Source organism: Lipomyces doorenjongii, assembly GCF_038497915.1.
Source record: "Lipomyces doorenjongii strain NRRL Y-27504 unplaced genomic scaffold V1508scaffold_23, whole genome shotgun sequence".
Taxonomy (NCBI): domain Eukaryota; kingdom Fungi; phylum Ascomycota; class Lipomycetes; order Lipomycetales; family Lipomycetaceae; genus Lipomyces; species Lipomyces doorenjongii.
In genome coordinates this window covers 17,370-43,620 of record NW_027118090.1, presented here as the reverse complement: position 1 = coordinate 43,620, position 26,251 = coordinate 17,370, and the positions used below count along the sequence as shown (strand labels likewise).

General features: G+C 47.4%; 11 protein-coding genes and 1 non-coding gene across 12 annotated transcripts; 4 read left to right on the top strand and 8 right to left on the bottom strand.

Moving 5' to 3' along the window:
• The first annotated feature begins 60 nt into the window (after nt 1-60).
• V1508DRAFT_119816 (BRO1-like domain-containing protein) lies at nt 61-2,856 on the top strand. Its single transcript, XM_066935912.1, has 4 exons — nt 61-632; nt 690-1,107; nt 1,156-2,244; nt 2,299-2,856. The coding sequence occupies exons 1-4, from the start codon at nt 361-363 to the stop codon at nt 2,737-2,739; spliced, it is 2,220 nt and encodes a 739-aa protein (XP_066795909.1). The 5' UTR covers nt 61-360; the 3' UTR covers nt 2,740-2,856.
• Nucleotides 2,857-3,319: 463 nt separating this feature from the next.
• Nucleotides 3,320-7,312, bottom strand: V1508DRAFT_386104 (Nup133 N terminal like-domain-containing protein). The gene is made up of 2 exons (XM_066937813.1): nt 6,074-7,312; nt 3,320-6,019 (listed from the first exon to the last, which is right to left on the bottom strand). The coding sequence occupies exons 1-2, from the start codon at nt 7,254-7,256 to the stop codon at nt 3,429-3,431; spliced, it is 3,774 nt and encodes a 1,257-aa protein (XP_066795908.1). The 5' UTR covers nt 7,257-7,312; the 3' UTR covers nt 3,320-3,428.
• Nucleotides 7,313-7,456: 144 nt separating this feature from the next.
• V1508DRAFT_417017 (uncharacterized protein) lies at nt 7,457-8,774 on the bottom strand. Its single transcript, XM_066940285.1, has 2 exons — nt 8,505-8,774; nt 7,457-8,440 (listed from the first exon to the last, which is right to left on the bottom strand). The coding sequence occupies exons 1-2, from the start codon at nt 8,673-8,675 to the stop codon at nt 7,583-7,585; spliced, it is 1,029 nt and encodes a 342-aa protein (XP_066795907.1). The 5' UTR covers nt 8,676-8,774; the 3' UTR covers nt 7,457-7,582.
• A 111-nt stretch (nt 8,775-8,885) lies between these two features.
• V1508DRAFT_417014 (uncharacterized protein) lies at nt 8,886-12,393 on the bottom strand. Its single transcript, XM_066940284.1, has 5 exons — nt 11,919-12,393; nt 11,746-11,860; nt 9,458-11,693; nt 9,248-9,401; nt 8,886-9,192 (listed from the first exon to the last, which is right to left on the bottom strand). Exons 1-5 carry the CDS (start codon nt 12,219-12,221, stop codon nt 8,998-9,000), a joined length of 3,003 nt encoding a protein of 1,000 aa, XP_066795906.1. The 5' UTR covers nt 12,222-12,393; the 3' UTR covers nt 8,886-8,997.
• Nucleotides 12,394-13,810, top strand: V1508DRAFT_439313 (Pre-mRNA splicing factor-domain-containing protein). Its single transcript, XM_066942209.1, has one exon. The coding sequence runs from the start codon at nt 12,859-12,861 to the stop codon at nt 13,660-13,662; it is 804 nt and encodes a 267-aa protein (XP_066795905.1). The 5' UTR covers nt 12,394-12,858; the 3' UTR covers nt 13,663-13,810.
• Nucleotides 13,809-14,672, bottom strand: V1508DRAFT_354335 (NADP-dependent oxidoreductase domain-containing protein; the record flags this gene model as incomplete). The annotated part of the gene is made up of 1 exon (XM_066936910.1): nt 13,809-14,672. The coding sequence occupies one exon, from the start codon at nt 14,670-14,672 to the stop codon at nt 13,809-13,811; it is 864 nt and encodes a 287-aa protein (XP_066795904.1).
• A 508-nt stretch (nt 14,673-15,180) lies between these two features.
• On the bottom strand, nt 15,181-17,015 carry V1508DRAFT_397350 (CYTH-like domain-containing protein; the record flags this gene model as incomplete). Its single annotated transcript, XM_066938146.1, has 5 exons — nt 15,181-15,354; nt 15,415-15,527; nt 15,575-15,716; nt 15,772-16,044; nt 16,104-17,015. 5 exons carry the CDS (start codon nt 17,013-17,015, stop codon nt 15,181-15,183), a joined length of 1,614 nt encoding a protein of 537 aa, XP_066795903.1.
• A 661-nt stretch (nt 17,016-17,676) lies between these two features.
• V1508DRAFT_354333 (uncharacterized protein) lies at nt 17,677-18,338 on the bottom strand (the record flags this gene model as incomplete). Its single annotated transcript, XM_066936909.1, has 2 exons — nt 17,677-18,079; nt 18,139-18,338. 2 exons carry the CDS (start codon nt 18,336-18,338, stop codon nt 17,677-17,679), a joined length of 603 nt encoding a protein of 200 aa, XP_066795902.1.
• A 664-nt stretch (nt 18,339-19,002) lies between these two features.
• Nucleotides 19,003-19,681, top strand: V1508DRAFT_432462 (uncharacterized protein; the record flags this gene model as incomplete). The annotated part of the gene is made up of 6 exons (XM_066941950.1): nt 19,003-19,065; nt 19,113-19,203; nt 19,258-19,348; nt 19,372-19,408; nt 19,435-19,561; nt 19,626-19,681. 6 exons carry the CDS (start codon nt 19,003-19,005, stop codon nt 19,679-19,681), a joined length of 465 nt encoding a protein of 154 aa, XP_066795901.1.
• A 729-nt stretch (nt 19,682-20,410) lies between these two features.
• Nucleotides 20,411-21,566, top strand: V1508DRAFT_386081 (uncharacterized protein; the record flags this gene model as incomplete). The annotated part of the gene is made up of 3 exons (XM_066937812.1): nt 20,411-20,660; nt 20,799-20,978; nt 21,031-21,566. The coding sequence occupies 3 exons, from the start codon at nt 20,411-20,413 to the stop codon at nt 21,252-21,254; spliced, it is 654 nt and encodes a 217-aa protein (XP_066795900.1). The 3' UTR covers nt 21,255-21,566.
• Nucleotides 21,567-21,719: 153 nt separating this feature from the next.
• V1508DRAFT_t44 lies at nt 21,720-21,793 on the bottom strand. Its single transcript has one exon. It is a non-coding gene; the product is annotated as a tRNA-Ala (tRNA).
• Nucleotides 21,794-24,466: 2,673 nt separating this feature from the next.
• V1508DRAFT_354422 (carbon-nitrogen hydrolase) lies at nt 24,467-25,856 on the bottom strand (the record flags this gene model as incomplete). Its single annotated transcript, XM_066936913.1, has 10 exons — nt 24,467-24,531; nt 24,598-24,697; nt 24,754-24,826; nt 24,889-25,025; nt 25,092-25,114; nt 25,179-25,234; nt 25,296-25,322; nt 25,380-25,458; nt 25,514-25,700; nt 25,752-25,856. 10 exons carry the CDS (start codon nt 25,854-25,856, stop codon nt 24,467-24,469), a joined length of 852 nt encoding a protein of 283 aa, XP_066795899.1.
• Between the last annotated feature and the right edge of the window lie 395 nt (nt 25,857-26,251).

The following is a 26,251-nucleotide window of genomic DNA, read 5'->3' as shown; positions in this document are numbered from 1 at the left end:
TGTCGATTGTGGGGTAAGGTACAAACCCGTAGAAACAATTCCGCTATGCCAGACGTGTCAGGGAGGGTCCAGCCCTGACTACGGACTCAGTCTACATGCTTCAGGCTCGACGTTTGGCCAATAATACAAGTGGCCCACCAAGTCTTTGTTCGGCAAAAATATATACATGTATTGTTCAGTTTATTTCACATTTATTGGGTAAAATCGACTAAGGCACTGTCGCGCATTATATTCATCGATTTGCCTCTATCTTGTCCTATAGTTCGTGGGTGACGTCACTGTCACTTGCTTCTCTTATCTTGTTCATCCACTTCAGCGGCATCAACAAGTATCGCAACTTTCGCATTTTAACTGTTCACAATGCCGACGTCGCCAAAAGTAGCAATTCCACTGAAGACGACGAAGGATCTCGATTGGGAGTATCCGCTACAGACGTATATCCGAAATGCGTATGGCAGCTCTGAGAACTTCTCCAAAGAATGCCAGATGTTCAGTCGTTTACGGCAGGATATGATGGGGGCTGGCAAAGACCCGACAGGAAGAGACCTGCTGTACAAATATTATGGGCAATTGGAACTGTTGGACCTTAGGATTCCCGTCGAGGAAGGAGGATGTAAAGTCGGGTTTACCTGGTAGGTAGTTCGTTTCAACAACCGTAAGAGCAAGAAGTGATGCTAAACCACACTAAGGATGGATGCGTTTACGCATGCAGAAACGACACAGCATTCACTTGCATTTGAGAAAGCTTCAGTCCTTTTCAACCTGGCGTCAACCAACTCGCATATCGCTGTCGAAACCAATGATTTGAAGATCGCATACAAGACATTCCAGGCCGCTGCCGGCATATATACCTTTGTCGCTGAAAATTTCTTGCATGCTCCTAGCGCAGACTTAAATAGAGATACAGTTAGAGCGTTGGCAAGTTTAATGCTCGCCCAAGCACAGGAGGTCTTTGTTGAAAGATTGCTCGTGGAAGGGACCACGAAGCCGAATATGCTGGCGAAGCTTGCCAAGTCAGCGAGTCTAATGTACAAGACCGCAGGCGATGGATTAAGTACAGCCGTGTCGAAGGGCTGGGGGGAGAGAGATTGGGTATCTCTCGCCAGCGTACGTCCAAGTTGTGTTTTTGTTCGAGTGCACTCTAACGTTACAAAGGTTCAACAATACTACATGGATTCCGTCGCAAACCACCAGCAAGCGCTTCTGCAGTCGTCAAAAGGCAAACAGGGATTAGCAATTGCCTATCTGCGCTCCGCCATCTCGAAAGGCGATGCCGCAATGAAATCGTATCTACCGTCAACTTACTCAGCCTTTATAGAGATTCTCACAGCGCATCATACGCAGCTTACAACAAGCCTCACAAGCATGGAGAAAGACAACGATTTTATATACCACGATACCATTCCAGCAGCGAACTCCGTCATCGAGATCGGACAACTGGAGGCAGCCAAGCCAACGCAAATGAGCGACTTGTATGTGGATCAAGACATTACTCAACTAATTGGTCGCGATATCTTTGAGAAACTTATTCCGGTATCAGTAGCTGAGCAGAGTAGCATGTACTCGGAAGAAAAGGCCAAAGTTTTACGAGCCGAAGGCGAAAAGGTTGATGTCGCAGAGGAAGAATTAGCCACGGCGCTGGAGTACCTCGGCCTCCCAGCTGCATTGAAAACAATCCGGACACTGACTCACTCATTTGCGGATGACAGAGTTGATGAGAAGGTTGCTCAATGGGCGCAGACGGTGCAGATTTCTGGCGCTGTATCGTTTGCGGACATTGAACAGAAGAAACGAGATATCTATCAACTTGTCGAGCGATGCGAACGCGAACTTGAAGCAGAAGAACGAGAGTCAGAGAGCATGAGATCCAAGCTGGGTCACTTTTGGACTCAATCGCCTTCTGTTTCGCTGACAACAACGTTGCAATCTGATTTGCACAGTATTAAAGAATCGCTTTGGACTGCTACTACATCAGATAGGAAGTTACAGGCGCAATATGCCCCGGTCGAGAACGATGTTAGAATACTGGCGCAGGGGCCAAACAGTCCGGAGTTGGCTTCATCGTTCAGATCTCCAGGGGGTATATCTTCTTTGACTAAGAGCTTGGTTGATATTGAACTTTCTGATCGGGACGGTAATTCCGGAATTGCAAAGCCGGATACCGAGACCGTTGAGAACTTACTTAAAAAGCTTACAAAACTGAAGAAAGAACGTGGTCTGGTATTTACGGAACTGAAAGAAATGGTACGTCACCATGATCGTCTTCTTCAGAATTTTCACACTTACGTTTATACGTAGATTCAAGAAGACGATATCTCGTCGCTGCTAATCCTGAACAAAAAGGTCCCGAATATAGAGGAGAAGCTTTTCAAATCCGAGCTTGAAAAATTCTTACCTTATCAGAAGCGTATTGCAGCCACAATCTATCAGCAAGCAGTGACTCTCAAAGAACTGACTGCTGCATGGAAAGCTATCCTAGATAACCCATTTATCAAAGAACGTCGTGCGCAGCTCGATTCTGTAGATCATCGCAAAGATTTCACCATAGAGCGGTTCAAGAAAGCGTTTGAGAATTGGAGCGATGTGTACCATGGCAAACAAAAGGGCGTAAAGTTTTATAACGAATTGCTCGATTTCGCAAAGGCCATGGAACGGAATGTGCAGGAGTTTGTGGATAATAGGAGGGATGAAAGTAGGAGGATATTGGCGACATTACAGGAAAGAAGGGGTATGATGTAAGAATTTGCATTTGTAATGGACAATTGAAAGAATTTGCACTGATATTTTTGGGGTTTGTATTATTTTCAACTTTATTTTGGTGACATTGTGTTGAATGGAAAAGCCGTAATGTTTGTGTTTTCGCTTTGTTTCGTATAGTTAGGTGCAGGCTGATTCAAAACACAACGATGGCCTATTTACTACATTCGCCATCATGTTGAAGCGACTTCAGACATTCACATATTTTGCACATAGATGACACTGTTGTACTATCTAACAATGCAGCCAACGACAATATCCGTTAACGCTTCGAACATACTGCCAGATCTGGTCGACCCCTCAGTTCAAACTCTCATTGAGCTACTAGTCGATGTCTACCTGCACGTCGACCCATCTGTGTCCAATACTACAGATGTCGTCATATCTAGCGCAAATATCCGACGTCTTACAAACATTCTTTTTGATCATCCCTGGAATTTGGATCCCGGCGTCAGAACCGCAGAAGCCGTTGTGAAACTAATTGGCGCGATAATCGTTTTAACTAAATTTCTCACAAGAGTTGGATTAATCAAACGTTGGTGAATTAAGTGCAAGCATACGCAATCGTTCATACCAATGCATAGAAACTGTCTAATACTCTTGCTACATGCCACAATATAATTACAGAGATATACATTTACATATTAACATATAACACAGCTCAGCTGAATCTATCCATTATAATCTGCCGCTTTGATAATCGCCTCGCAAATATCCTTATATCCCAACGGACTCGCAAATTCATTATACAAAATTGATAAATTCAACACCTTGCCATCTAACCTATCCAGCAACTCGACCTTCTTGTCTTCATCTTTTGCCAACCGCTCATCAGTCTTCACTCTACCCAGGATATCGTCTTGTATGAACGCCACGGTGAGCTCATCCTGCGTCGTCTGCAGCAGCCGCAGCATCGCTTGCCGTTGTCCCGGCGGACAATAGCAATTGCAGAATCCCCGTGCGCGCGATAAGAACTCAATTCGTTGACCAAGTGGTAGCTCAAAACCTGACTGCGACAAGCGATAGAGCACCTGGCCGGCTTTATAAAATTCATCTTTCTTTGCGTAGAAAAGCCACATCAGATTCGCTTGTTCAATGTTCGAGGCTGAGTTCCGCTCGAGGTAAGACTCGATATAAGGTGTATCGACTTCTAGCAGGCGATTCGCCAACCCTCTGGAGACATACCAATCATAGAACCGATAGTGAAACAGTTCATCGCGGGATGAGTACGCGACCGCATATGTTTCAGTCTGTAGGGCCGTAATCGGAAGTGGCGCTGTCGCCGGAGTCGTGCCTCCCGGTGACAGCGGTTGCTGTTGCTGCTGTAGAGATGCCTCAGATTCCGCAGCTCTGGCATCTACATCCTCTAAGATACCAAATACCAGGTTATAACACTGCACTCGCTTTGTGAATAATTCCTCTCGCGGGTCCAATGCTGGCATTCCATCTGAAAAGAAGCCCAGCGATAGGTTCCCACGATCGGCTTCTGTAGCCGCCTTCAATACAACTTCGACGGCACCAGGGTGGAATTCCAAAGACAGCAGCTCCGCAACAGCTCCTTGCAAGTCATCGAAAAGTATGGTCCCCGCCGCCTTCTCGAGCAATCGCACACTTTCTCGGAGATACTGCAGCTTCAAATCAGGATCCGTTGCCGCGACCGACTTCGCCTTGTGCAGATATTCCATAGCCTTGAACAGTATGACGTCATCAGCTGAGCAAAAAGATCCGCATCTCTTGCGTAGGATATCAACAACCGAATCGACTGATCCGCCAGCTGTAATACTCTGATTTACAATAGCTGCTACAAGGTCTTTCGCGAGCTCAGCGCCCTCGCTGGTTGTGAAAAGGTCGTGGAATGTGAGCTTCGCAATTCGAGTTTGTGTCTCCTCTGAAAGATTCGCCATGATTTCGTTCAGCTTCTTCGGTTCCCCAGCCACCAGGGCGACAAAAGAAATGCCTTCTCGCATATTCACGATTAGCTGAAGGAGTGCGTACATTCCGCGGTGTTCAGCTTGCAACGCCAGCTCGTCACTCCTTCCACTACCGAACCCACCGAGGACTATATCTGGGCCAGATAGACCATCTATGTAATTCCGGTTCTGATCCAAAAAGTCATACAGTTCTAAAAGGAGAATATGGTAATTATTCAACTTGTCTGCCGAGATATTGCTTGCGAAGGAACGAACATGCTGCCCCTTATCAGCAGATAAGGTCATCTTAAAAATCGGCGTGCGCCAGATGGGTCGGACTATTCGAGCGATGTACATTCCCAAACCATCGAATCTGCCACTAAGTTGGATGCTATCAATAGAGAGCTCAACCACGCCGTAAATGTCATCTCGTACATGCGCCTTGCCACCGTATTCAATATATGCCCGTCGAGCTAGTTCTCGAGCATCCAACGGCCACTGAGAAGATGCCGCGACACTTAATGACGTGCAACATGTCTCCCCGCGACCATATAACTCAATGAATTGCCGCAGATTATTACTCTGTATGAACGTTTGCGCCATGTATCGTCTGGTATAAATATGAACACCAGTATTCGTCAGCACAGCAACCTCTGCCGGTGGAAGAATATATTGCCCACAAATTTCGTTACCGAATCCCTCTGGCCTAGAGGATACTTGGAACTCTGGCGTCAATAGCTCGATAGCTTGCACGAACCCTTCAATATCCGCCCAAACTGCGTTCTCAAGAAACTGCGGTGCAGACGGTGAAGTCAATGACTGTCTAAGTATTCTGCAGGCATCAGGAGCAGATACAAACAGTGAGTCCGATGTAGTGCCCTCCTTGACTGCGAAAAAATATCCAGGTGCAAATATTTTGGAAAAACGGGTCTTTTTAAGTAATGTGGATCTCGATGCAGTCTGAGTCATCGAATCCCGAGGCGGAAAACGTACCTGGATAACTTGCATTGTGGTAGGTGGCGCTGACTCAGTACTTGTAAATCCGAAACCGTATGTTCTGGCAGCACGAAGGAATAGTCGGCAGCCTGTTGAAGTAGTTGCGACGAGATGGATCTGTGTACTTTCTGTAGGATGAACTGAATGTATAGAGACGATAGCTGTGCTGCGGGGATCAAGGAGCGGCGAAGTGGCGTTGATCATTTGTAGATGAGAAGAGATTGAAGCGTATGTATAGGTGATAACTAGTGTAAGATCTGCCGAACTTGACATGTGATATGCTCGGAGAGTTGACCGCGACGATAGTGTGTACACCAACGACCGCGTATCGTCAACCACAATGCCGACAATTGTTTCTATCGAACCAATGTCAGCACCTGACATTTACACAAGACTCAAAACGTACCCACCTGAATGACTCGAGGGCAAGATAGACGACAGCACAGACGAGGAAGAAAAGGGAACAATCATCTTTGTGATTGGCGATAGAGGGCCCATTGACGGTGAGAATCCAGATAATCCACTCTTGGTATGACACACTTTTGCACACTTCCCTCTAAACCAGCTTTCTGTATTGGAGTATGTGATTTCCCACAAATCTGGTGATCCACGACTTGTGAAGAATATTCTCCCAGTTTTATCACTACCCTCGATCGCGTTCACGTCCAAACCCTTAATCGAGACAACCATTCCAGTGTCATATAGTTGTAGATCATTATTTGTGAAAGACACAGCAAGAATATGAAACTCAAGTGGCGTCGCGAGAAGCAGCAAATAATTGATTGAATCTATAAACGTTCCCCGTTGCGGTTTGATTAGCTGCACTGATAAAATTGTATGTGCTAAATCTTCGAATGAGAGAAAGTCTTGCCCACTCAAATAATTCCAGAAATACAAGCGATTGTCGACCGTAATCCACGCACGCTGCAGTTGTGGAAATAGGCCCATTTTTGTGTAGCATTCCGTCTTGTTATATTGTTCAAAAATGATATCCGGAATATTTGATATTCGCGTCCGCGTGAAGGGAGTGAAAGCCCCAGGGTCAGCCGGACCATACGGGTAGTCGGACAGCTGACTCTGCTGAATGATCCGGTCAAGATCGGGGTACCTACTATCACGCTCGATGTACTGGTTTACATGTCGCTGTGCTATTTCGATTGGTGTCTGTGGAGCCGCCGTGACTGCATCTTGCTGCGCTATCGTAATGACCTGACCAGTGGGTGAAGTGGTAACCAGTCGTCCATCCAGAGTGCTCTGCTGTTGCTGTTGCTGTTGTTGTGGTTGTGGTGGTTGTAGTTGTTGCTGCTGCTGCTGCTGTTGCTGCTGCCCATGCAGAGGTTGGAGGCTGTTGTTTCCACGCCGCGGTGTCTGGTAAAGTTGCTGCTGCGACAGGCTCCTCGGAAGCGACCCGGGTCCATGCGTTCCTGGCGTTGGTGTCTGTGGAAATCCGCCAGGTTGCCCGATCACTTGCTCGCCTACGGTAGAACTAGCAATGGCAGGCGACGACACACTCGCACCCAGTCGTGATCCCGAATCAGGACCAACAGTAGCAAAAGGAACTTTCGGATATATCGACGCAGAAAATGCCATCATTTAACTAAAGTGTCTCATAACACGCTCGAACTCGGCGGCTCAGCGTTCGATGAAGTACTGAAAAATCAACACACCGTGTTTTCTTGTGGGGTGCGAACATTGCCCTAACCCATCACCAGCATGGCTGAGACGCCAAAAAAATGATCACAATAAATTTCGGAGAAATATAATTCCTCTGGTCGAGGAGTTGGAATATCACATTCTCATCACTCACTTCCTTCGTGTATTGAAGTTAATTATGTACAACTTTGCTTATTTGTTACACTTCAATATTCATGACGAATACACGTAGCCATCTCATTCTCCTCTGTCATACTTTAACCAAGCTACAAGCCCTTCTTCTCTCGGTCCGCCTTCTTCAATGCTCTCTTTCTAATGGCAATATGCATCTGCAAATTCTGATTCGACACAATACCCGACCAAATTCCAACAGTACTCTCAACGAAGAACTGGAAAATCGCATGACTCCAGTACGGCGTGCTCGTAGCCGTGCGACCCTGCGCACCCTTCTGTAATCCGATGCTCGACAGCGTGCTCGCGACGAACATCTTCGGATTCGGAATCAATGTCGAGCTTTTCCGGATCTTGCTCATTGCCGAAGTGACGAGGTATGAAAGCACGAGTTCGACGTCGATGCCGTTGGGCTTCAATTCTGCGGCCAGAGCAGTGCTCCAGTGTTGCAGGAAGGCCTTGCTGCCGGAGTACACGGACAGATACGGAGTTGGGAACAAGCCACCGAATGATCCCATAGTTAAAATTAGACCCTTCTTCTTCGCAATCAATTTCGGGATGACGAGTTTGGTCACCTTGAGCGTCGCGAAATCGTTGATTGCGATAATGTTTGTCAACTCCGTATCGTCCACCTCAGCGAACGGAACAGGAATTGAATGCGACTGTCCAACGTTGTTAATCAAAACAGTAACATCAAGTGGCTCGATCAGCGCTGCCAATGCTGCATAATCGGAGCTCTTGTTCTCGGCAAAGTCAAAGGCCAGGATCTTTGTCTCGACTTTGTATTTCATGTTGATCTCAGAGGAGAGATCTACAAGCTTGGATTCAGTTCGTGAAACTAGTACGACATTGAAACCTTTCTTGGCGAGTTGGAGTGAAAACTCTTTGCCGATGCCATCCGATGCACCGGTGATTAATGCCCAGGCGCCGTTACCAGCACCATATTTCTTCAACTGCACATCCAAATTTAGCTCGATCGTCCTAAGTAACATAAACGCAATTTAACAAACAACGTACGCTCTTTCCGGACAGAATAAAGAGTTGAAGGAACAAATTCGTGAGCTTGAGTCCAAAGGCAACGTACTTCACAACACCGATGGCGGCGAAGAACAGAGACGCATAGGCCACTACCTTGCTGGAATGCACAGTCGATAGATAAGTGTCCAGGATCGAAGAGGAGAATGCCATTGTGAAATATTAATACAGGCCAAATGTGACCCCAATTAACAAACAGAGCACTAAATCTGGAGACGTGAGCAGCCGCAGGTCAATGTCGGTTTGGTGAACTGTGTTTGTTTTCGATGGGACATTGAAATACCCAACAAATTACCTACGCGACTCCTCTGGCAGACAGCCTTCCAGAATACGCACACATATTTACACAAAATATGGTAGCTGTTGAGAGAGAAGAGACCATGCATTACAGATACGCTACGGTACCATACTTATAGTAAATGTACATTCAATTCACATATAATACAACAAACCATCCTTCCCTCAAACTCGCCATCTAAGGTGACGCCGGCGCATATCGTGGCGTCTCCGGCTCGTCTCCCCAAGCAGCAGGCGTTTGCGCCATAATACCTGGTGTCTTCGCGTCGTACACCGCTGGAGTCGCAATATCGTCCCACCGGCCAGGTGTAGGCGCAGAGATAACACCTGGAGTTGGCGCCGAAATGGCTCCAGGAGTAGCGGCGTTGTAATCCTAGATAGACTTTAATAACCAACCACATAATACGATATCGGACCACTATACTTACCCCAGGCGTCCGTCCATACGACGGATCCTCCCAAGGCGTGCGGGCCGATGACTCGTCATTCCACGCAGGGGTCCGCGAACCAGAGACCTCCCGCGGGGTTCTGCCGCCAGCATCCCACGCTGACCGGCCAGGAGTCCGCGCCCCAGGATTCCAGCTGTCCATTAGGTCAGCAAAAGAACAAAATATCAACATGAAAACAAAAACACCTACGCAGGTGTCCGGTTGCCACTACTTCCGTAAGCAGGCGTTTTCGCACCAGCACTCCATGCCGGCGTGCGAGACGATGCACTCCACGCCGGTGTCCGTCCGCCATCTCCCGCTGCCCAAGCTGGAGTTCTCCCTCCGTGGGAATCTCCAGATGTTGCCCAAGCCGGCGTCCTAGCTGGAGTCTGTCCACCATGCCAGCTGGGAGTCGCGGCACCTTGATATTGGGGCATAGGAGCAACATTGCCATTGAGAAACTTCTTTGGCGTAATAAATTCTTCATACGAGACTGTCTTGTCGCCCCGAGAATCCACAAATCCTAGTTTCGTCTTCTCAATTGAAATGATTTTGCTCTTGGAATGTAACTCAATACGTGCAACAGTATCCGTCGCATCCTTAACAATACCTAACAGTCCCTTATATGGACCCTGTCTAACTTTGACTGTCTGGCCAATCGTCCGATCTCGACCGCCTTGCCGTGGAATTGTTGGAGGCAACATTCCTTGTGGGTCGGCACCTAGCTGCATTTTCGGATTCATCTTGGCAAGATCTGGACCGTTGTTACTACCAGTAATTCTTCCCCCCTTAGCAGCAATAGCTGTGACGTTTCGCGTACGAACAAGTGACACTCCGGCATTCTCATTCTGAGACCGATCATGCAAGAATGCATATGTACGATAAATGTGCAAAATCACTCCCTGGCGACCCTCACCATCCGTTTCCTTCACGGTATCGCCTACTCGAATCTCGGAGCCATTCCGGTCAGTAGCGAATGAAAACTTATTATCCACCTTCATAGCGATAGCAGATGGCAAAATCGTTTGTGCAATACCGTTAATATCCAAAACTCTGAATGCGTCTCGCTCAACCTTGATAATACACGCAACGTTATTGGCACTAAGTTGCACAAGGTCATGTATCTGGTACTTCCCAAGTGAATTTCTGCCGCCAATATCTGACGCTTCTTTCAGATCTTTGGAAAACACAGTGATCTCAGCCATAGACAAATCTCCGATTATGGTAACAACGTCGTCCTTAATTCGAACGACCATACCGGTTTCATCTTTGTATTTTCCGCCGATAACACGGACGTGATCTCCCTGGTTGAATTTCTTCCGTAAACTATTGGATGGAATTTCAACCAGCTGTCCCTTCAACCCATCAGTTTCCGCACGAATAGAGACAATGTCTCTGTCAATCGACACAACGCGACCATAAACACCAGTCTGCTCGCCTTCGTGGACTTCAACGTGGTCACCAGGCTGGAATGTACCATTGGATGAGGCTTGCTTGAGACTCTGTGCCAAGGACTGCAGGTCGATGCCTTCGTCGTCGGCGGTGGATGAGAACTTCGTGACCTCCTCAAGTGTGGGTTCGACATTCTCGGTAATTAAATGGGATATCCGGAAATCTTTGATCAAGTAGCCATTGATATATTCTTCGCCCTGGAAAATGTAATGATTATCCTTCGCTTGTCGCTGCTGCCAGTTCTTGGGATCACTCATCCGCGCCTCCATAGGAGAGAACAATCTCGCGGCGGGTCTGGAAGACAATTTGGCAGCCCGCTTCCGTTTTCCATCAATACCCGCCTGTCCCAGAATTTCCTGCGTACGACCATAATCTAATCGCGGAACAAGTTTCAGCTGCGCTTCTAAGCCGTTTTCACTGAGATCTTCAACAACAGCAAGATCGCCCTGATACTTTCCTCGTTTGATCCGGACGTATGATCCAGGAATCAGCTCGACATCGGAACCTTTGTTGACACGCAAAAGATCGGTATACTCTGGGATCGGGACAAGAATCATTTGCCTGGCGTAGACATTCACGATACCCTTCAATGCGTACTCCACGTCTGCCATTTTCCGTGCCTCGAGGTAAACATATCCACTGAAATTGTCGCGTTGAAAAGCAGACAAGACCTCCAAAGGATGATTGGAATATTGCAAGCTCGTCTTCTTACGCCAAATAGTTCGAACAATCGCTTTTTCCTTTCCAGGCTTACATCGGACGCCCCAAATGTTCGGATCTTTAACGGATGGAACGAGCAAACGCTGGGGTACTACGTTCATCTCACCACGATACTTTGAGGCAGCTGAGCGGCCGTATTTCTCTCGGTACTCCGACGCGAGACGCTCAGCATCGGCTTCAGCGATAGCGGCGCGCTGGCGGTCAACTTCACGATGCAATCTGTCATCTACTCGTTCAAAATCGCCTTCGTGACCTTCGTCCTGAATAAAACCATCTGTATGCTGTAAGCCACTCGAATTCCAAAAACACCACAAGCAGAAACGCACCTTCTCGACCTAGCTCGTCTTCGTCCTCTTCTAATTCTTCTTCGTCTTCATCGACCTCAGCCTCGACATCAAGGAATTGATTTCGTCGTTCGCGACGAGGTCTTTTCCGTCGTCTCTGCAAGGCAAATTAATTAGCATAGTGTCCGGCGAATACAACTCAAAAGTAATCATACAGTCCCATCCTCGTCGCCCTCATCATCCTCATCTTCTTCATCTTCTTCATCTTCTTCATCGTCTTCATCGTCATCTTCATCCTGGTCATCGTCTCGCTCGCCACCAGCGCGTTCTACATCACCACCTCGCGACCTCTCTTCGCCACGAACTGGTGAATTCGCAGCAACATCGCTATCCTCGTCCTCATCATCGTGATCCACTTCGCGAGGCCGTTCCCGTCGTCGCGGCTGCTCTAGCAGGTCTCCTTCATGCCGACCGTCCTCCTCCGGATCCGAATCAAACATATTCTCAAGCGCCGACATCTACAAATCCCACTTTAAATTCTGTTGCCAGAAATGTGCCAACTGACAAACAATGTACAATAAAATGAATAGAAGTTGGATGTAAGACGCAATGATGCAGTAATGTCTCGATTTGTGTCCGCTATTCTGCTTCACCCGACGTAAGTAAACTTCACAAACTGTGGGAGCGAGTGAAGCCCTAACCTTAAAACGTTTTGACAAGCTTTAACAACAATTTCTGTGGCAAGAGAACCCTAACCCGCTAAATGGTTTTTGTTGTAGTAGGTAAGCTTTCTCTTCAACTCTCCATCAGGTGTACTTTTTTCCTGATCCCGAAGAGGAATGGTTGGTAGATACCACATGGACCTCCTTAATTTATATGGAATAGTGGATATATATTTCATTTCAAGTTGTGTGATCACCCATCCAAGAGTACGGGTGGTAGGCAAGAGTCTAACTGACACACATAATAATCTTAGTGATTATTTCGAAAGTGGCGCAAGACCAGCCCTAACCCGAACAGGTTCCCTCCACAATTGTCACTTGAACTCCTATCATCCAGGCAGCATCTAGTCAATATTAATTTATAATCTACAATCTTCCGCACCATACTTCTACGTACGTTACTACCACTTTACTAGTTGTTTACCTATACAAAATGGGAGGCGATCTCAATCTCAAGAAATCCTGGCATCCAGGTTTGATGCGCAACCAAGAAGCCGTCTGGAAGCGTGAACAAGAAGCCCTCGAAGAGCGTAAGAAAATCGCCGAGCGGCAGCGCGAAATCCAAGAAGAACGTGAGCGGAATGAGCTACAGGCACTTCAGGAGGCAGCAGGTGGGAAAAAGCGGGTGGATAGAGTCGAGTGGATGTACTCTGCGCCTCAGGGTGGCAATATGGGCGTTACGTCTGAAGTTGAAGCGTTTTTGATGGGGAAAAATACGGTTGAGGAATTGCTAAATCAGAGTGAAGGGATGGGGTCGTTAAAGGAAGAGGCGGATTCGTTTATGAAGACGACGAGTTCTTCGAACAGTTCAAAGGATATTGCGAGTAAAGTTCGGGAGGATCCTATGCTGGTCGTCAAGAAGGAACAGCAAGCGCTGGTGAACGCGATTCGAAATAATCCACAACGACTGAAGGAACTCATGGCGATGAGAGGACGACATGAAACGCGCGAGCCTAGTGGCCGGATAGAAAAGGTGACCAGTCGCAGTAGAAGCGGTAATTACCAGCCAGGCTCCGTGCATAAGTCTCGCGACGAGAAGTACAGTTCTCGTTCGAGTCGTCACCATCATAGCCATGATAGAGATCATGAGCGTGAGAGAAAGTACGACAGGGACCATGACCAGGACAGGCACCGTGGTCGTGAGTACGTCGATCGAGAATACAGGGATGGGGACAGAAAGTATGGGGATCGAGACAGAGATGGACATCACAGGAGACGAGATAGACTGCGTGATTAATGTAAATATTGATAAGCAAAGGCACATTAATGACAGTCTTGCTATTAAAGTAGCATTAGCTGTTTATAGTATGGATAATTTGATGCTATTTATTTATTCTAGGATGCATAAAACCATGCCCAAATAGTCAGTCGATACAAATCTACCTACGGAATGTACTTATCGGCCCAGTATAATCTGAAATGTTTCTTGCTACCAGCCTGGTCGATCTCCTCGACCTCCTCAGACGTGAGCGTGAAGTCATCGAGGTCCAAGTTAGTCTTTTGTCGCTCGACCTTGGCGGATGTGGTGATGGGAATTATGCCGCGCTGTATAACCCACTTCAAGATGATCTGACCGGCGTCGCGACCGTACTTTGTCGCGAGTTTGTTGACCACTGGGTCAAGAGGACCGCCTTTGGCAGCAGGTACGAGCGGGCCGAGAGGCGTGTAGGCCTCGAGGATGATGCCGTTCTTCTGGCAGTAATCCACGATACCAGGTGTTTGATTCTGGAGATATGGGTTGAACTCGATCTGATTGACAGCAACTTTCTCCTTCGCGTCCTTTAGGCGTTCGAGGTCGGCGACCGAGAAGTTGCTAACGCCAATGTCCCTGACCTTTCCCTCACCCTTGAGCTCGGACAAGATTTCCCAGGCCTTTTCAATGGAGATGCCGTGTGACTTTTCGTCGAAGAAGGGGGAGTGAATGAGATAGAGATCGAGGTAGTCGAGCTGCATCAGCTTGAGGGTCTCCTCGAACGCTGCGCGCGGGTTGGCGATCTTGGGAAGAATCTTGCCGGTAACGAAAATCTGGTCGCGCGGGATGCCAGACTCCTTGATTGCGAGGCCAATCTCGGCCTCAGTGCCGTAGACCTCTGCGCCGTCAATATGGCGGTAGCCGACCTTAAGGCCAGAGACAACGGCGTCGACGACTTTACGGTCGATGCTGGGATCGCCAGACTTGTACCACTTTGTACCAGTGCCGAACCCAGGAACAGGAACAATTGCGCCAGAGGGAAGGATGAAGGTCATTGCTGCCAAGGAAGAACAGGAGAACGAACGGAGTGATGACGGAGTCGATTTGCTAGAGAGGAGACCCAGGCGACGAAAAATGGACATTAATTGTTGAAATAGGACGGCGTCGACTGCGATTTATGTCCCGGCAGTTGCAGTGGACAAGTATGATACGTACTCAAACAGGAGCTGCTATCGCAATCTTACTAATCAGGGTAATAACAGCGACGAAATGCCGCCGATACCCGCTATATCCGAAGCCTAGGAATCACGTCAGAAGAGAAGCCACTTATTTCCGATGCGGCGGTGATCCAACTGTGGTTGCACTCAATCATCGACATTCGCAATTGACAACTGATTAGCATTTTTAAGCACAATACAGATGGCACACAAACGATACATTTCGCAATTTAGACTAACAACCCAGAATACAACACTAACAGTAATAATAATATACACGTCAGATTAATCGCAGAATACGCCCCCAGATCACAAATCGTCTCCGTATTATTATCATACAATGGTGTTATTCATTGAATTTGAGATCTAACCCGCCTCTGCGCACCAGGATCCGCACATTATCCAAAAATCTGCGGATGCCCTCCTCGTAGTCGTCCTCCGGTATGCCGGATTTTATCCGAGCAATGTGCTGCAGCGTGTCCTTCATATCCAACTCGACCTCTAATTCATGTGTTTTTCTCTATCGAGACTATTAGTAACCTTTCGCAATATCACCAAAAATCTATGTCACAGGACATACGTCTGGTGCCGTTACTTGTGTCAGATCTATCTGACTATTTTGATGGCTATAGCTGACTCTATCCTTGACCCGATCATTATTGAGTTTATCTTGAAGCGATGGAACCATAGATTCTGTGTCAATTAATAAGCTGCGATGACACCAATTGACACAAACATACCCGGTCTTTCAATATTCAGTGATATTCGGACGTCATACTTCGACCCAGGAAAGTAAATCATCAAGTCACGAACACGAATTTTCACAATTTTCTGAATGACTTTTTCCGACTTCAGGTCTAAAGATACACGTAATCTCTCGCCCTAAATCTCTGTTAGTAATCCCAGTCGTCTAAGGCACATGAAGTTGTGACAATACCCTACGATTAGATCCCGGCTGCGGCGCCAAGCTGTAGAAAACATCCCGCTGCTTCGTGTGAGAATACCTGATCGGCGTTTTCCACTGTTCCGACTTCTGCAAGCATGTATTTAGAAACACGTTGTAGGCTTGATGCTGCAGGCCACCGACATCGGACTCAAATTCGATTGTACCGGCAAGCATGTCGGTGTTCAGTAACGTCTCTGTGTCGACCGGTAGTGACAAGCGCTGCTGCGTCTGCTTTGACAAGATAGTTCCAATTTTCGCTTCAATCTACCAGCCATTAGCAAACTACCGGGCAGAACCTTGGCACAACAATAGATAATAATTACTTCGATTTGATTTTGCACATCTGGGGCCATGTCAACCACGTTGGCATATATCCAACTCGACACTCTTCGAGTCAAATCCTCATACGGCTCTACATTCGTAAACGTGCCAAACCGTTCCCTCTTCGTCGGGGACCCCAGGTCGTCGTGAACGCCATCCTCTCTCTTGAACACATGTGCAGCAGATTCTGGTGAGGGCGACTTCGATGAGCGTCCGTTTCCAGACTGCTTGCTGCCGTTACTCACACCGTTTCCTGCTACGTTGTATAACGATCTCCAATCTGTTGTCCATTTGCGCGCGTATATCGGCGGGGAGACATATCGCCTCGGCTTACTCTTCGCATTCTTTGGTGGCGTGCCTACTTCTGCCTTGGAATTTACTCGCGACGATGTAGAGCCGTCTCTAGGTTTGATATGGCTGGTGGTTACTTCAGGTGAGTTCATGGTGCTCACAGAAGGACTATCATCTTTGATCTCACCACGATTCCCATTCGTAGTCGTTCCCGTCGATGACACACTTCCTCTCCGCGATGGCACGTCCTCTGCCGCGGTGATACTCGTGATGCTCATACTCCTGCTCCGTGCGCTCAAGAATGGCGGTGCCTGCGCCGAAGTGATTGTAGGCGACGAAGTCTGCGTATGCAACGATCGCGCCACCAACGTCGGCGATACTCTCGGCGACAAAGCGGCCCGCAACATTTGTTGCGTTGGCGTTCCAGTTGCAAGTGACGGCGTGGATGTGATGGTAGGAGATGGAATTGGTGGCGGCGTGTCCGGTGTGTCTAGTAAATCTGCGATTGATGATGTCCGTCGAGTAGGATGCGGTAGTGGGGGCGGTGGCGGGGCGAGCGGTGTTGAGGAGGGCGAGGACAGCGAATTGGTGCCATCTGCGTTGATTATTGAGCGCAAGTCCATTGCGTTCAAGCGGGTGACACTGGGGCTGCGTGTCTTCACGGAGGTGAGACGTGATGCTAGCTGTCCCCGAGCGGTGAGGTTCAATAGTACGAGTATGAAAACTGGTTCGAAACTGGCACTACGCTGGTTCAGTTGAAATGCAACCGGATTGCGAACCCATTAGTCGTTTTCTGGCAAATGCATCTGTCGACAATTGACCGGTCGACTCTGTCTCACAAGGGATTACGAGTTTTGCATAAGTTTCGGTAGCCTTGGGCTTTTGTGGACGGCGGACTCGCATTGGTTGAAACGCTGTCGATATATGCCTGCCATATTACTGTGACCAGTGCAGGACATTCTGATAAATCTCATTTTCGGCAAACAATGTACACCCTCCAATCCATGGAACGCGCTGATTTAACGACTTGTGATAGTTGGCGAATGGCCCTCTACGTCTTTACTTGCTACTGCATCTGGCCCGCCGATTTCGTCGGAACTACCGTACATTCAGCTCGAACCGTTCAATAGACGCGTTAAAACAAGAGGCAACATAAGGACGATTAAATTATATAATCATCCAATTTCCATTCTGATCTTTTTTTTCAAGGCTCGTCTATACAATTTCTCATAACCCTTTTCGCACTCTGCAAAATAATGTTACGCAGATGCTCCACATATCGATTTACGTAATCACACACAGCCATCCTAACCATCCATAAAATAGCCAGACGGGGTACATCGCCAATACAACCCTTCCCTCACGCACGCCGGCCCCCTTCAACGTCCGCATTGAAGCAAACAGCGACCACACAATCAACGCAACGTCAATTGGGAACCGAATAATCATGCTTTTAACAATAAGTGAGAAAATAGCGCCTGGGACGAGCGGAAATAGCGCGTAGCCGAGGATACAGACGGCGTGGAAGAACGAGATTGAGCCACCGAGAAGTTTTATGTTGAGCGTGACGAAGGCTTCTGCGATCCATACGAACGCGAAGACGCCGGAGAATACGCGCGACGCTTGCTGCGCAGGTGCAGAAATGGAGAGAGCCAAGGAAAGGAAGAGACAGAAAACCAGTGGGCCCCTAAATAAGACAACGTCAGAACCTGGACATTTAAACAGACACAATTAGATTGAACTCACCATAGATCCCAATCTCGAATAATTTGGCCACTTTCAACATCAACATTGGCGTTGACCTTTGGATAAAGAACCTGTTTCACTCTCCGCCCGACTGCCCGGACATCGCGCATCAATGTCTCGAGGACCGGCTCATCGAGGGTATCTCCGCCAGAAAATCTTCGATCTTGAATTTGGTCACCCGCAAGGGTATGTGTATTCATGTATAATGACTGTGGCGTTGCATTTGCCTGCGATTGTGGTCCCGAGGAAGACGACGCCAAAGGAGCCAAAGGAGGTGTAGGTCCTGAGGCAGTCGATGTATATGGAGGGCCGGCGGCGCCTGGTGACGCGGCGCCTTCCGGTTGTGGAGTGGATGCACTTGATGACGGCAGCAGACTCGTTGAGTCAACGTCTGGTTCAATAGTGCGATTATCGTAGGACATTTAGTTGCAGTTCAATGTCAATGGCGGGCAATTGTGCATGTCTTGAGGTTCCTGTGAAGACAGTCGGCCGGCTGCTCAGTTGCATTGGCGTGCAGCCCCGAAATGGCGTCGCAGCGTGGCGCTAAACATCGCGTGATGTCGTTTGTGTGCACTAAACCGTTTACCGCGTGCCACAACTGGCGCAACCAAGGAAGCCGCGCGCGCATGCGCAGCTGATAAGGGGTTGGGTTTCGTGTTGTACGATCGCGTACATATTAGCTGGACTGAATACAGGGATAAACAACTATATATGTATATAACTATTGGTTTAACAATCTTGTGACACTGCTAAAAAATAGTCGTGAAATCATTTAGGTAAGTTAAACTACTAAGATACATGGTGAAAGAATAGCCAATTGGACAAGTTACAGGTATCGCCGGTCGCCGTTCAAATATCAACGAAATGTCCGAATATATGAATTATCTTCCGCAAGCAACTGGATTGCTTCCTAAGTGGCTCTTATTTGTAAGAAAAACGATCGTCGGACAAGCAATAATGCTAAATGTCGATAGATTTCTGTTGTTTCAGCATTCAATTCCGCTCAATCATATTTCGGCGGCCTGAAATTGACACGACGGGTGTACGAGGGGAATCCTGCCCAAGGTAGGTTGATATAGAGTGCTAAATGAAAGTCGATATGCTAATAATGAGCGACAGTGACCGGATTGTCGGCACGAACATTTGGGACATGGACATTTTTGACTGCTCTTGTACGGTTATATGGCGCATATCACATCAATAACCCTGCGTAAGTATACGATTGATTCGGAGAATAAGTGGACATCCTGTTGCAATGTTGTTTGAAGACGTAAGTAAGACGACGACTGACTTCAGCTACCCAGTGTCTACGATATCACTTACGCGACCTACATTGTCGCGTTCATGCACTTCTCGTCCGAATGGATTATTTACAAGACGGCAAAGCTCGGCAAGGGTCTCGCCGGCCCCTTGATCGTATCTAGTATGTTCCGCCTGGATGATAATTCGTATCTACAGAGCAAAGTGTATCACTAACAACTTGATAGCTACGACATTGGCTTGGATGACACTGCAGAAGAGCTATTATCTTAATCAGTTATAGAATTTCTGCATAATGTATAGACGTAGTCAAATGGCTTTTGTATATTATAGGTCTTGACAATTGATTAGCGCTAAACTTTACAAGAGAATAAAGCCGACGATGACAAAAATCTATTTTGGGGGACGAATGCACGCATGTGTGGGCTGGAGGCCACAATATGAGTCAAGAGTCGTTGCTTTCTTCAGTTGTAGCTCTCAAGAATCATGAGAACCCGGTCACCGAAAGACTCCGAAAGACTTCTAGCTTCTAGAAGGCTGTTTTATGTTTTTCCATATTTAGATTAATTGGATATGCATCGACGAGGATGCTAAAACATGCGCCACGGTATGTTAGAGCGCACGGAATTCGCCGTTTGAGCGGATTTTTCCAGCCATTTCGTCATCGCATGACTCGCCATCCTCGTGTCCATGACGTCAGCGCCGCTGCAGTGACGTGCGGCGGTATGGTGAGATCCTCTGCAAGCGTCCGGGTAACGATCACACCGCACGCGCCTTCCTCTCTCTTTCATCGACCTTCAAACCTGCGTGCTAGGCAGATAAAGTACACCTGCCAGGCTACTTTGTCGCTTCTTCCCAAGCTTCTCTCATCTTGGCCAGCGTTTATTCCACTGCTATACTATTCAGCAGATTTCATTGCGTATAGCGTCCGGGCTGCTCTCGCTTCTATTGGTCCCAACTACCCCGCATTCTCCTCACGCCATAGAAACGATTTTAGTCATCACACCAAACAATGGCACCCCTTCCAGAGCATGTGCTCATACGGCCACTGGCCTCCGCAGATATCGAGCAGGTCGTCAAACTAGAATCACAGACATTTCCATCCAACGAGCGCGCTGGGCGAGAGAAAACGCGCTACAGATTGCACGCTGCACCTGAACTTAGCTCCGGAATGTTTGTTCGCGTCCCCACAAAGAAAGGAAGATGCAGTAAGAGAGACTGCCCGCGTTCGCAGCGCAGCCATAGTTCTGATTCAGCCTCGAGTACGTCCACGGTCTCATCGACTAGTAGCACGAGTTCCCAGTCCTCTGGATTGCACTATAGGCAGCAGGATGGATCGCTACCAGCACCTATCGAATACAATGACGAAATAAATGTCACTGCATGTCCGCGGTCTAGAGAGAAGCTTATTGCGTTTGTGATCGGCACAAAGTGCGCGACTGAATACATCACCGACGATGCGCTTGAAATTCCCGAGATTGACAAACAAGGCTACCGCAAACCTACAGAAGTCAACGGCCAACGTGGACACGTCGAGACCGGCAACACCATCGCTGTCGAGTCGATCTGTGTTGATCCTGGTATGTTTCTTCTTCTGTCATTCAACTTGAACAATTGCTGACAATTTGATAGAATACCAAGGTATGAAACTCGGAACTACAATCCTGCGCGACTTTGTCCAACGCATGTCGACACAAGCTGTCGCTGGCCGTATTGCCATTCTAGCCAGAGAGGATATGGCTCCGTTTTACGAAAACCTAGGGTTTTACGACGCCGGACCCAGTACAGTTAAATTCGGCGGTGGAGGATGGCATAATCTTTGGATGAGTCTCGAGGATAGTGAAGTAGATGACTAAACAGCTACTGATTCATTTAATAATCTTGCATAGAATTAGGAATATTTTAGTTGGTTTACTGAAATTAATACTCGCCGGCGTTATGTGTTGCTGTTGCTCTTGCGTGTCTCATGCTAAACTGTCGGACTATCGATAGCCGGCTGTTGTTGATTTGTACATAGGAATAATTACTACACCATGAGAAGCGTTTGGTATGCATTTGTGGATCTTATGAAAATGTATTAATAGTTTGTTCTGAGATTAAAGACAAACTACGTCTACATCAATTTAAATCCGCACTTTAGTGGCCTATTCTCATGAGTCTCCAGTTAAGTGAATAATCGCTCAGGCAAACCCAACGAGGACCACCCAACCAAACTGACAACTTCTAATATTAAGTAGACGTATACACTCGACACATCAAGTAAGCCCAGCCAAAAAAAAACCGACTAAGAACGAAAACACGACGAGCAATAAAAAAATTCATGGACAACACCGGAATCGAACCGGGGACCTCCCGCATGCTAAGCGGATGTGATAACCAACTACACCAGATGCCCTTGCTTTTAAGTTGCTCCAGGCAATACTACATAACTCATTTCGGGCGAAATTACTAGAACTTAGTGCCTATTCACATCTCGAATTTCATCAAGGTTATGAGCCCTGTTGGCAATATGGCAACCATCTCTAATCAATCATTTTGTCCAAGTCGGGCTATTACGGCGACTTTCCCAAACTGAATGGAGAGGAAAATTACCTCTCCTGGAAGCAAAGCATGCTTCTTCACCTTCGTGCTTTTCAACTAGCCGAAATCCTCGACTATACCGAATCGGCAGCTGATCTCGACGAAGAAAAACTGAAGAAGAATAACAATGCTCTTTCCTGTTAGTTAATCAACATGGAGAGTGCATATCAGAAGATCCATAGGACGGCCACGAAAGCTAAGGATGTCTGGAAAGCATTGGAAGACCAGTTTGGTCTCATCTGGGCTGCATCGAAACCAAGATTGATGTATCAACTGTATTCGACCAAGATGGAAACGGACATGGCACTCGAAGCTCATTTCCAAAAGCTATCTCATATCAGAGATCAGTTAAATGTGGCCGGCCAAACTGTGGACGAGCCCATGTTTGTCGAGGCGTTTCTCCGCTCACTGACCACCTTCTACAGTGACGCGCTTCCGTCCCTTCCTTCCACTCCGAACATGTCAGTAAGTGACGTGTTCAAGGCACTCACTCATTTTCGACTCCAGCGCGAAGCATTGACAGAAGGATCAACGGACGCAGCCTACAATGTGTCAGTCAATATGAATCACAAAGGCTCGACTAAGCCGATTTCTTTCCAGGGAAGGAAGAAGAAGCTTGATGCTAAAAAGCATCTAAAGTGCACTCACTGCGGCATGCGTTATCATGAAGCAATAGACTGCCGCATAAGAACTATCAGCTTCGGCAGATAGAAAATGCGCAAAAGCAGTCTAATGGTTCTAACATCAAGAGTACCTCCACAAAAGCGCAGAAGGCTACGGCCTTCTCGTGCGAAAAACGGGGGGCGCCGATCTTCCCGGGCTCCCTTTGGGTGCGGCCTGTTTCTCGTGTGCTCTCCACACGCCATTATCTGGCCCCGTGGGAATGAGGCATGGTTTTTTTGTCGTTTTTCCGTTGCTTTTGTCGCATTCAGCTCTTCCTTTTTTCTTTGTCTAGGAGTGGACAACGCCGTGGCTCCCTAGGCTTCGAGACCCAGGGGTTCCCTGCGTTGAGGTCTCTGGCTTGATCACCCAGTTTCCCCTTCGCTTCTGCATCTTTCGCGCTGGGTGCTCACTTCTCCGGTTCCCTCCCCTGGTAGTTGCCCCCACCCCTCTCTTTATCGTCCTCGTTTCGGACGTGGATGGTCCTCTCTGGTGGCGAGCTGCCTGGGTTGGTGTTATAGCCTTCCGGGCCCTGGCAGGCAGCTGGTGCTGGTGCCTTCGGCTTTATTTTCTCTTTTTTCTTTCTTTTTGCATTTACATAGCTTGTACTATACTTCTCTTCATTCTGTATACATAGCAGTCATAATAGGACGCTGGGTTACATGTTCAATTGGGTTACATCCCATAATGTATATGGTTACTAATACATCGGCTTTTTCAACAAAAAAAGGAATTGGAAACACCACCTGGGGCAGGAGCAGACGTAGTCTGGTCTGGAGCAGTGGCCGTGGGTATCTTGCAGTTGGTCGGAGTGGTGAGCGGTCGAATGGCAGTGACGGCACTGAGTATTAACAGCCGTGCAATCCTTACGAAGGTGGTCTGTCTGGCGACAGTAAATGCACCACGTCGAGGAGACGTAACGGAACGAACAAGCGAGGAGAATTTGAAGAAGTGCGGGGCAGGGCTCACGAGGAGAAGAAGACGAGGCGGAAGAGTATGCTTCTCATCCAAAGCCAAAACAACTTCGAGAGCATCCTCATGGATCTGACTGGTACCGACTCGGGGGAAATTTCAGTCTTTCGCGTTTTGTTCGTTTTGTTTTTACTTTGGCCTAAGTTGGCTTCACGAGTTGTCTGCTGGGAGCGGACAGCGCGGTGGATCCCCTGGCTTCGTCACCCAAGGGTCCCCTTGCGTCGCGGTCTCTGGCTTAGCCACCCAATTATCCCTTCGCCTCTGCTTCTGTAGCGCTACGTCCTAACTCGCCCGGTTTGCTCCCCGGGTCGGTTGCCCCTTCCGTCTCTCTTCTGTCCGTCCTCGCTCCGGACGCGGATGGTCTTCTCGGCTGGCGGGATGGCTGGTTCGGTGTCTTTGCCTACGGGCCCTGGCTGACAGCAGGTGTCGTCGCCTTTGGTTTCCTTTTTTCGATCCTTTCCTTCCTTTCTTTGTTTTCCTTTTTTTGACTATTTATCCGTTTCATTTTCCTTTCGTTCCGTTGTTTTTCGCCAGTACACGCATGTAAATAGCTTGTAAAATACACTGGCTTTTCAAAAAAAAATTGTCGCAAATAAGCCATGATCGCATATGTGATGAAAAGAATATGCATATTCCTGCGATGGAAATACCACGTTATGGCTTGAACGTCAATATCGTCCTGCCAAATACCCTAAGCCGATGCGCTGGATTCTTGGTATGTACGATAACAATTTGTGAGTATGTATTTCTTGTGATAAGAAAGATAAATTAAAAATATGCAACTCTCAGATACAGTTCAAGAGTGAACTTCTGAACTTCACCGTAATGAATCTTCATGACGATAATGCGTATGCCATTACACATCGTAACCATAGACGTCTACACCTCGTCTCTGCTGCCACAATGGCATATCTGTACGCACTAATTCAAATACTTTTTAGTAAAATATGCTTTCAACAGACAGCGTAATATCTTGCAATTGGATACCTTTCTTGACTACCTCTAAATCAATGTCCGCAATGCATATCCGTGGATCTGAGTCTGTATCTGCACACTGTGCAAGCACGGTGCCCCAGGGATCGATAATCTAGATACCACATTATTATGCAATGTTGCTAAACGGCCAAGAGAAAAGTCACGTACCATTGCATGTCCCCAGCTTCGCCGTTTTCCTTCCGGATCGTGTGCGCCAACTTGTGCAGGCATTATCACGTATCTATGGCATGTTAATCTCGCATGCGCTTCTTACTCTATGATAACATTCCCGTCGTATGTTACGTTTGTGTATCAACAGCGCGAGACCGTCCGAGTAATTCCCAGTGGGCTTGTCCTGTTCGAACGGTAAACGCGGACGGATACGTTATGACGTCTGCGCCGAGTGTACGTAACCGCAGAGAATGTTCGGGGAATCTAATCTGTAGAATATATTAGTATTATTGTAAGCCGAATGACGATATGGTAACAGATATTCGCGGACGCACGTCATAACAAATTGCATAGCCGACTATGATAGTTTCAGTGTTAGCAATGCCAAACAGCATCTTTGGATAACAGCACATTGCGCCTACTCTTTCCAAGAACAGTATCAAATGGTCGCAGAACTTCTTGACCTGGTTGAACTGACCTAATTTGTATTAGCCACTCAATATATGCCATTCCAATTGATCAACCCTTGATCAACCCACCTAGACTCCATTAATATTGGTCCATTCCTGCAGTCTTGTAAGCGATAAATCAGAAAATGTGATAAATCTTTTGGGGAGACCTACTTCAGATTTACGTCAAACAGATGCAACTTCTGATATCGCTGCGTAACCTCTCCTCTGGAATTAATCCACAATAGTACATCTACTCTATCGTTCATTAAAGTCTCTCGCTATTGACTCAATAGATTTCCGCGTACTTTTGCAACGATCTTCATTCTCGACGGCTTCGTGAATTCCAACACTGACTTCCAACGGTGTATCTAGATTTCTCAATTCTTCTTGAATACCAATTACAAACTCAGATTGATCAATTGGTTTCGCTAACGCGACGGTTTCGGCTGGCGATCGTGCTATGTAATCAGACGCCTCTGGAAGGAACAATGCCTATTCACCCTTTAATTACTACACTCCCAATTCCGGAGTATGGGAGCATACTTTTGCACCAGCTTCTACAGATTTGTGGAACAAGGTCTTCACGCTGGCAAGATTCTCGGCCATTGATCCAGTTGCGCAAAATTGACCAGCCGCCGCTAACGTCATTTTTCGTCTACCGGCGTAAATGGAGGAAAATCTATATTGGCAGATGAGTCGTCGAGTCAGGCTGAGCTGGATATTGCGATGCATTCAATGTGGTGTTCGTTGGTGCGGATACGTTTTTCTCTCTCGCCCGTGTTTTGGGACAACATCCTTGGAACCAAAAGGCTATTTGTCCGCTTTCCAAGCTGTCACCATTCACGATCCTAATTATACGTCCCACAAACAAAACAGAGCTTTAAATTGCAATGTTTCAGTATTACGTATGCAGTTGACAGCCCCATCGTGCTGTTCAACTGATTTTTAATACTGGTCCTATTCTTCTGAACCCCTCAGGTCTAACTGATAAGAAACCTAAGTGGAGGGTCTCATTGAAACAAAGTTTCCCACAGTGGTTATCG